At 38.1% G+C, this 9,440-nt stretch overlaps 1 protein-coding gene across 1 annotated transcript; it reads right to left on the reverse strand.

Moving 5' to 3' along the window:
• Positions 1-5,680: 5,680 nt before the first annotated feature.
• LOC147328474 (uncharacterized) lies at positions 5,681-9,440 on the reverse strand. The gene is made up of 7 exons (XM_086296860.1): positions 9,345-9,440; positions 9,036-9,164; positions 8,304-8,402; positions 7,406-8,200; positions 7,177-7,319; positions 5,942-6,051; positions 5,681-5,837 (listed from the first exon to the last, which is right to left on the reverse strand). The coding sequence occupies exons 2-7, from the start codon at positions 9,130-9,132 to the stop codon at positions 5,699-5,701; spliced, it is 1,383 nt and encodes a 460-aa protein (XP_086152986.1). The 5' UTR covers positions 9,133-9,164; positions 9,345-9,440; the 3' UTR covers positions 5,681-5,698.

Below are 9,440 nucleotides of genomic sequence, written 5' to 3' on the forward strand. Positions count from 1 at the left end.
CCACCAATCTCTGTTTCTTTCATCTATGTGACAGTCATTCAATCATTCGAACACTATATTTACATATTATTTATATATCTATATATGATATTAATTTAATTACACTTTTGATTTCAGCGTTTAAATAATTGGATAGTAATAATATAATATTTTATTATATATTATTATATATAATAATTGGATATTATTCTTCATAATCCACAGTGAAAATAATAATGAGAGCGAGGGCATTCTTTTCTTTTGCACATGCATATGTAATGAATAGATATAGTAGTATCGAAAACATTCATTCAGTAGTTACCCATCCAAATCACTCTCGCTGATAAAAAATAAATAAATAAATGTGAATCATTGCACCTGGCAATAACTAGAAGCAGCAGATACGCCACCTGCTGAAACTGCAGGAGTCACAACAAAACCTTGTTTAATCATGGTCACGTGACCTGGGTGTTTTGAACAGCGCTGTAGAGCAGCGTTTCGAAACATCGAAACTTCGTTGTTCGAAACGGAAGCTCGACACAGTGCCGTAACGTCTGTTTCGAGCTCCCATCCCTAGTTCTAGCCACCTTCTTAATTCCGCCTTGGGGATAAATAAAGTCTCTCTGATTCTGATTTGGTGTATGTGCTAGTTAGCGATAACTGTATACTGTATACTGTATACAATAACTGTTATTGTCCTGCTGCAAAACCCAAGTGCACTTTAGCTTGTGGTCATGAACAAATGGCCGGACATTGGTTCCCTTTACCATAGCAAGTTTTCCGAGTCCTGAGGCAGCAAAACAGCCCCAGAGCTGGGCTGGAGCAATAGGCAGGGTACACCCTGGGCAGGTCACCAGTGTGTCACAGGGCTAACACATAGACACAGACAACCATTCACACCTGCATTCACACCTATGGCCAATTTAGAGTTTCCAGTTAACCTATCCCCACTAACTGCATGTCTTTGGACAGTGGAAGGAAGCTGCAGCACCCAGAGAGAACCCACACAAACACAGGGGGAACAGGTAAAGTCCACAGAGACAGAAAGACCCCGGCCTGATGGTGGAATTGAACTCAGAACAATCTTGCTGTGAGGCAATAGTGCTAACCAAGTGCTTTGCGCCTTTTTAATTTAATTAATGTAAATGGTAAAATGGTAAATGGCCTGTATTTGTATAGCGCTTTTCTTTAATGTACGCATATTTAAACATCAATTTTATTATCTGAGACCACTAATGAATATACTTGTGTTATGCAATATGTGTGAAGCACTTAATCACAATTAATAGTACACTCTTAACAATTTTAGTGAAAAGTTTCATTTCTCAAAACTTGTATATGAATTTATGAATGTCTCATTCTCTGTTGTCCCATTTTGTCCCCTATTTAATAACAGCACTGCAGATGTAAGGACTCTGTTTTTTGTAGAACCTGATAACGTATGCTATCCCATCATGACTGAGATCACCAGAAGCTTGTGTGATGGTGTCACGGCTGCCGAGGCGAGCCGTGTGGATTTAGAAGGAGGACCCAAGATGCAGGCAGTGGATAAGATGCCGGTGAGTTTATTTATACAGGAGTGAGAAGGCAAACAGGCAAGAGGGAAGACAAAACTAAAGACCTGAACTGGGAAAGCTAAATGACAAACCTGAGATGATACAAAAAGGGATGAGAGGCAGCGAGACGAGCAGGACACCAAGTAACATAGACTGACACCGACTGACACCGAGTAACAGGCAGGAAAACACACAGGGCTTATATACACAGGGTAGTAATGGGGGAATCGGCAACAGGAGGGAGACACAGCTGGGAGAGATCAGGGCTAACGAGACAGGGGGACCAAAGCTGCACATACTAACATCAGACAGGAACAAGAACCTTCAAAGTAAAACAGGAAACAAAACACACTTTACTAAGACACAGACTAGACAGAGACAGACTTGACACTGACCAAAGGCTACTAAATCATAATCATAATCACAACAGTATCAGATCATAAATCATAATATAGAAAAACACCAAGATAACTGAAACACCAAGTACCAGAGAAACATAAAGGAAAATCCATGATGCAAAAGTACCAAAACATAATGAACTCAAAATACTGGGTCCAACGGACCCAGAACCGTGACAGATGGCAGCTATTTTATTCCTTAGTTGTGTGAACATTCTGCTTGTCCTCCCATCATGTCCTTTTAAAAGGGTAGGAAACACTGGGACTAAATTAAATCATGACCATCCACTAACGGTGAACTTATAATCAGTCCCACACATGTTCATATGCATAAGACTGATAATAACTGATAAAGAATATTCACAGGGGTGTTGACATTCAAAACAGGTGGTCTGGGGTTCGAGCTATTATTCCAACTCTTAAATGGTAAACGGCCTGTATTTGTATAGCGCTTTACTTGGTCCCTAAGGACCCCAAAGCACTTTACACATTCAGTCATCTACGCATTCACACACACACTGGTGATGGCAAGCTACATTGTATCCACAGCCACCCTGGGGCGCACTGACAGAGGCGAGGCTGATGGACACTGGCGCCACCGGGCCCTCTGACCACCACCAACGGGTGAAGTGTCTTGCCCAGGGACACAACGACCGAGACTGTCGGAGCCGGGGCTCGAACCGGCAACCTTCAACAAGATGAACTGCCAACTCTTGAGCCACGATCGCCCTATCGCTCTTATTCCCTATTAAAAACCTTACATTTTGTTTGAATTTTCCTGCCTCCTGCATTATGGGTCCATTAATGCACACTCCACAGAGCTATATTGTGACTGATGTTGCTTTTAGCTCAGTAAGCAAAGCCTGATGTGTTGCCCTTCTGAATGTGTGGTCACTTTTGGTCAGTCTGACTGTGCTTTATGTGCACCCTAATTCAGTTTCCACAGATTGTTTAGAGGTCCATGTGCAGCCTTGTTAGCAACCTTTAGCATAGCCATGACTTGACACTGTGAAAGAGCCTCTTGTCTTTGTATAGCATTTTGAGTTTGACACTTTAACTCAGTGTCAGTGTTTCCCACTATCCCAGTGTTTCACAGTAATCAATGTTCTGGAAACTTGAAGGGCAGATGTATTTGTAATAGCTGGCTGCAAGTTTTTTTTATTTGGACAAGCTTCAGATATTATGATCAAATCTACCTGAGTATCACCTGAGTTTTACTAAAGAAACAGAAGTCAAGTAAATCAAACCTATAGTTTGCTGGATGTGAAACACTGCATATCTCCTTTATTCTACATTTGAAAATGTGTCTAAATCCTCAAACTGTTTGATTATTTCCAGGTTTATATACAAACATGACAGGTACTTACACTTAAAAGATATTGCAATGAGGCTTTCCGGGTGTATTACAGAGGTTATAACCCAGAATACCAATGATATTATGTGTTTGATATTGTAAACAAGTGCAGTAAATGAATGTGAGGTGGAGACTTTGTATTGGAGCTCTGGGAGGGTTGGTGTCAGTCTACACAGAGCTGCTCCCACACAGCAGCATGGCCAAACTAAGAACTCACCACCTACTTGTACGAGTAGGTGGAGAAGTAGAGATAGACAGACAGATGGATGAAACAGACACACATAGAGAGACTGTGTGTGTCTCTCACACTTTCACTGTGCATAACAGAATATCCTAATGGGGTCCTTCAAACCCATGTTGGACAAGCATCCAGACCAACATGGGATATGTCAAGAGAACACTTTTTAGGAAAATAACAACCAAAGAAGTCATGCACATGTCACAATTTTATATAAATTTACATTGTTAAAATTATAACTACACTCTGCAATTTTTTGGTATTTTAACAAATGTCTATAGCATGACATGCATAGATAGATATGCTGTTACACAGACAGCCTGCCTGTCAACCCCAGAATAATTGTCAGAAATTTAGTCACAGAACAGATGGAGCTCAACTGTTGAGGAGCACAGCCACATGTAGGATGTAAAAACACCTGTGAATAAATGCCAACTAACAAGATAGTGGGAAAAGCAACAGTTATGTTGGTGAGGCTGTGTAAGTGTGAGTTTAAGTGTGATTGTTGGGGTTTTCTCCAGGATATTGTTGGGTATTTACCTTGCAGTGTAATGTCCTTTGAGGCAACTGTCGTTGTGATTTGGCCTAAATTGAACTGAACATTTACAGAGACTGTAACTGAACTCAGCTGTAAAACTAGCAGATTCAAAATACACCAAATCAAAGCAGCAGGTTGAGAATTTATTTGGTCAAACTTTAAAATGCTCCTTTAAGAGTTCCAGAAAACTAGGTGTGTAATACTCTGTGACAAGTAAACTGATCCTGATAAAGATAAGCAGAAGTGAACGGATAGGTGGATAAACCATTAAATCACTTTTAAAAAGTAAAGAGTAAAGATAAGCTATATCTACACTATATAGAAGACTGAGAGCAAACTCCTGCCTGGAGTAGCCTGGAGAGAAATGAGTAGGATCTCTTGTGTGGGACTGCAAGGCCAAATGGTAGAAGAAATTCAGGCAGAAATGTAACAGACCCATCCTCTTGTAACAACATTTTATTTCTTAGTGATGTAGAAGCGTATCCTCTGATGGGCTCAAAGAACAAAAACTTTGTGGAGCACATGTATTAGCATTCACTAGTGCCAGAAAGGACTGTTGACATGGGAAAAAAAGAGGGAGAAGGTACTTGAACCAACATGGGCTAATATGGTTGCAAAATTCTACTAAAAGTTTTCAGAATGAAAAATATAATGCAGACAAAGCTGACGGGAATGTGTTGGTTGTACCTCCCTCTAGTGGACTGTTATTGTTAAACACTGAAATAGTCTGAGCTGTCACACCACTGCTTCCCTTTTTTCCCTACTTTAACACATTCATTCCTGAAACTGACTGTTATCCTACCCTAATGTTTATAGCTGTGATTCTGTCAATTCCACTACATTGGTGAAACAGGAAACCACTGTGAGCACAGAGGTTTCAGCACATGTCACCCTTGACTATACTCTTGCTTAAACACAGTGTAACACATGAAACAGGCAGTTGTATGTAAAAACACATGTCAAAAACTACAAGGTCATAACAAGTCTTTGAATATAATTTCTGTAAAAAGTAGTGCAGGCTGTGTTATTTAATTTGCTTGGATTAATATCTAAATGAAAGAGCAAGATAAAAATTTTATTTCTTTTATTTTATTGTAATAATGAGAGTGAAGAACTGAATGGTGGTTAATTAATATATCCATAATTACACAGCATTTAATTTGGTACCATTTTCCTAGTTACAAAAAAATCACTGATAAGCAAGTACAGCATAATTAAGTGATAATAACATAACTGATTATAACAGTACAAGGCTTTGTAAAGGCTTTCGTTAATCATTGTACTAAATGGTCATGATAGTAAATTAATTTCATGCAAACTGGCATATGGGTAAGTTACATGTGTCAAATTAATTGTACCTTCAAAAATATCTGTTGGCAAGTGACAGATACTGTGTCACCATCAGAGTCAGGAATAAGATGATAAACAGTATACGCAGATATTTTTGGAGTTACTTTTGGGTCACTCATTCAACAAGCTACATCAATCTGTATTTGCTCCAGCAAATAACATTTGGATAAATTGGTGAGTTGAAAAACATACTATTATAATCCTTAATGTGTTTCTATGCTTACATTACATGATGTTCATTGGTAACAGACAGTATCACCTAACGCATTCCAAAGTTCTGGAAAACTACATCTCACAGATCCAGTTTTGTTCAATATTACAGTTCTCATCATTCCAATCACCGACGCCTGATGCGCGGTGCCAAAACTCCACACAGTCTTGGTTTCTCCCATCATAGCTGTTGGGCTGGCCTTTACCCCAAAACCTACAAGAGATGGGGAAATATCAAAGTCAGAATAAAAATGTCCTTGGATAAGCAGAACTTTACAAAAAAAACAAAAAACAAAAGATATATATTAAATTTCCTACGTTAAGGTCACTGGAGTTCCATCCACCCATTTCCACTGCCCCTCTACTCCTTCATCAGTCAGTCCAATCCAGACTTCTTTGTCACTGCTATACAAGCCATTGATGAAGGTCTATTAAGAACGAGACATGCAAGTTACAGCAAATGTTTGTCATACAAAAGGATCAATTTAATTCAATTTTATTTATATAGCACCAAATCAAAACAAACAAGGAGCTTTATATTGTAAGGTATACCCTACAATAATACATACAGAGAAAAACCAAACAATCATATGACCCCCTATGACCCAGCACCCCGGCAACATTGGGAAGGAAAAGCTCCCTTTTAACAGGGAGGGGCAGCTTTCTGCCACGACCGGTTGGGGTGAGGGAAGGAAGATGGGATAAAAGACATGCCGTTGAAGAGAGCCAGACATTAATAACAAGTATGATTCAGTGCAGAGAGGTATATTAACACATAGTGAGTGAGAAAGGTAACTGAAGATTATCTGTATTTGTTTCTAATTTATCTATATTTGTCTCCCTATTGTTTTCTCTTGTTCTTAACCGATTGTGAAGCACTTTGGTCAACTCTGTTGTTTTTAAATCTGCTATACAAATGCATTTTGAATTGAACTGAATTGAAGAAGAAATACTCAATGCATGATGGGAATCCCCCAGCAGCCTACACCTATTGAAGCATAGGGAGGATTCAGGGTCACCTGATCCAGCCCTAACTATATGCTTTAGCAAAAAGGAAAGTTTTAAGGCTAATCTTAAAAGTAGAGATAGTGTCTGTCCCCTGAATCAAAACTGGAGGCTGGTTTCATAAATGGGAAGATTGCAGATCAGACAGCACCAATCAGTAGTTTTATACGAAGAATGGATAATAACATCTTCAAAGTTAGTGACCTGTTGGTAATACATAGGAGAGAAAAAACTAATAAGCATTGGTGATGAAAGAGTGAGCAAGTAGACTTTGAATATTGTTATAATATCTGTATTAGCAAAGCTTTCTGTTTTTTAAGGTAACATTTTTATGAGTATGTCATTTATGTCATTATGATTATGTTATTGTGTTAGTTTTATGAAAAAAAAAAAAGACTTAATAAAAAAACTTTCAGGAGCTGAAATTCATAGCATGCGTTGTCAGTTGATGTACTGGTGAAAATGGGGAGGAAAAAAATGAGTTCAACTTTAAGAAAAGAAAATGACCTCAAATACTATATATGGAGAGAAGACAAATGTAAACAAACCATTTCTTCTTTGCTTTTTATTATTGCCAGGTCTGCTCCTCTGTTCTGGCAGTCAGTTCTGCTCCTTTCCCACGTTTTTTTGCTAACTGATGTGAAGTAGCAGCTGTACTCAAACTTCTTCCAGCCAGTGGGGCATTTCTTCTCTGTAATTTACATTTTTTGTTGATCAATAACCAAACACTGGGGCAAAAGTAAAGAGATGTTTGATAGCTGTTTTCTTTTTGCTTACCTTGCATTGTTGCATTCAGTCTGTTAATTTCCTCCAACAGCTTTACTCTCTCAGCAGTCAGGTTTTCATTATTCACCTTCAGCAGGTCTCTTTCTGATGTTACATTCTGAAAATTGCTTTGAAGAGCGTTTTTTTCCTTAACCAATGAGTCATAATTAGCCCGCAGGACATTTTCTGCTTTTTTGATTACATTGTAGGTAGACTGAAGATGCTCAAGTTGTACAGTCAGATTTTGGTGACCTTTTGCTAACTTGTCCTTCTCAGTTGTAGAGAAGTTGTAGTTATCTTGCAGATTTTCCACTGTCTTAATCAAGTCGTTGTAACGATTCAGCAGCTGCTCTCTTGATCCGGTTACATTGTTGAATTTGTTCTGTAAGTTGTTCCTCTCTTTGGTCACAGAGTTAAAACTGGTCTGCAAGTCATTTCTTTGCTTGAGGACTGAATCATATTGTTTTTGTAGCAAGTCTTTGCCTGTAGTCAAGGCATCATTGTTCAACTGCAGCTGGTTTTTAAGAGTTTCTAGCTTTTCAAAATTTTGGTTCAAAGCAGCGTTACTGTCCTTTAACTGGGCTTGGCTTTGTGTAAGCTGCTGTTTTTCCTCCATCAGTAAATTGTAATTGGTCTGCAACCGTTCTCTGCTTGTAGATAAGGAGTTGTAATTTTCCTGTAAGCGATCATAGCGTATCATCGTATCCTGTTTCTCTTTTTGCACAGCTTTTATGTTTTGCTGCAGGTCCTGATTCTGCATAGTCATGGCTTTTGAGCTATTCTGATAGTCTCGTTCCACATTTTGATCTGTTGGAGAGGAGTCATGACAGAGGTGAGGACAATCAATTTATTTCACCTTGATATAAGGAAATGTTAATACTTAACAGACAGAACAAAAAGGTAGACTCACAGTGGATGCTTTGACCTATGACACCAGCCAAAAGGAGTAAACACAGCAACCCCAGGCACACTGTGGCAAGCTTGAAAGGACTGGTTCTTACTATATAAACTGAATGACGGATGGCAAAGGAGAAGGAGAAACTATAAGTTGGTGAAGCATGTTAAGGAAGTTGTGGTTTTAGAGGGTGGTATTGCAAAATTACACTTTAAAAAACATTCATCTTGCATAAACATGGTTAATTCCTCTTTCAAAATGTACCTAATTCAAATATTTTTAATAAAGCAACTTCAACCATATGTGCTTTATACAATGACTGTTAATGGAATAAATAATATTATGTTCGCTGCAGCCTCAAAAGTGTTCTGTTTGACTTTAAATACAATATATTCACATGAATGCTGTTATTTTGATAAAAGGACATATTTAAGTTAAATATTCATCTAGGTGCATTTTGGTTCCACCAGTTCCTTGTGCAAATAATAAAGAGATGAGACTGCATGGTGATGTTGTGCAGGTACTAGCCAAATGGTTGATTTTTCTATAAAACTACTGCTTAGCACTATCGTTACCAAAAAAAGCACACCTTCAGCCACAGGAAGGTTACCATTTCCCAATTGCTCCATGTAGATTAAAATTTTCCATCGGAGCCAAGCATAAAAGTTGAGAGCAGAGCAATGTTATGTATTTGTGATTTCCTTTAAAAAAAAAAAAGACAGGAAATTTAAAATCAAGGTTCATTACCTGTAGAGTGAAATTTGCTGCCTTCTTCAAAAAACTGCTTGTAGGCAATTTTAGTGTCATCAATGCCATGTGTGGATGCATGGTACTCGACACTCATCCTTGCATCTGCCTTAAAAGCTGGAGTCCAATCTGTGAAATCAAAAATGTTTTATGTGAAATAGTTTTCACTATAATAAATCCCCTCCCTTTCAAACTATTTACACTGAGGTGTTGATTGCTTTTAAAATAATATAAGGTTAATGATAGATAATCAAATATATATATGCCTAAACTTTAATGAATGCAAAATATAATTGAAATAATCCTTACCTCCCCTTGCAGATCAAACAAAACAAAAATCAATGGACGAGCTGGAAATAGAATGATGAGCTTTTTCAGTTTGAAGAGTTTAAAATCTAATCTACT

Source organism: Aulonocara sp. 'chitande type north' Nkhata Bay, linkage group LG6 (genome assembly GCF_057382095.1).
Source record: "Aulonocara sp. 'chitande type north' Nkhata Bay isolate Kocher_YH1m ecotype deep benthic linkage group LG6, A_spYH_male_GT1.1, whole genome shotgun sequence".
NCBI classification, from domain to species: Eukaryota; Metazoa; Chordata; class Actinopteri; order Cichliformes; family Cichlidae; genus Aulonocara; species Aulonocara sp. 'chitande type north' Nkhata Bay.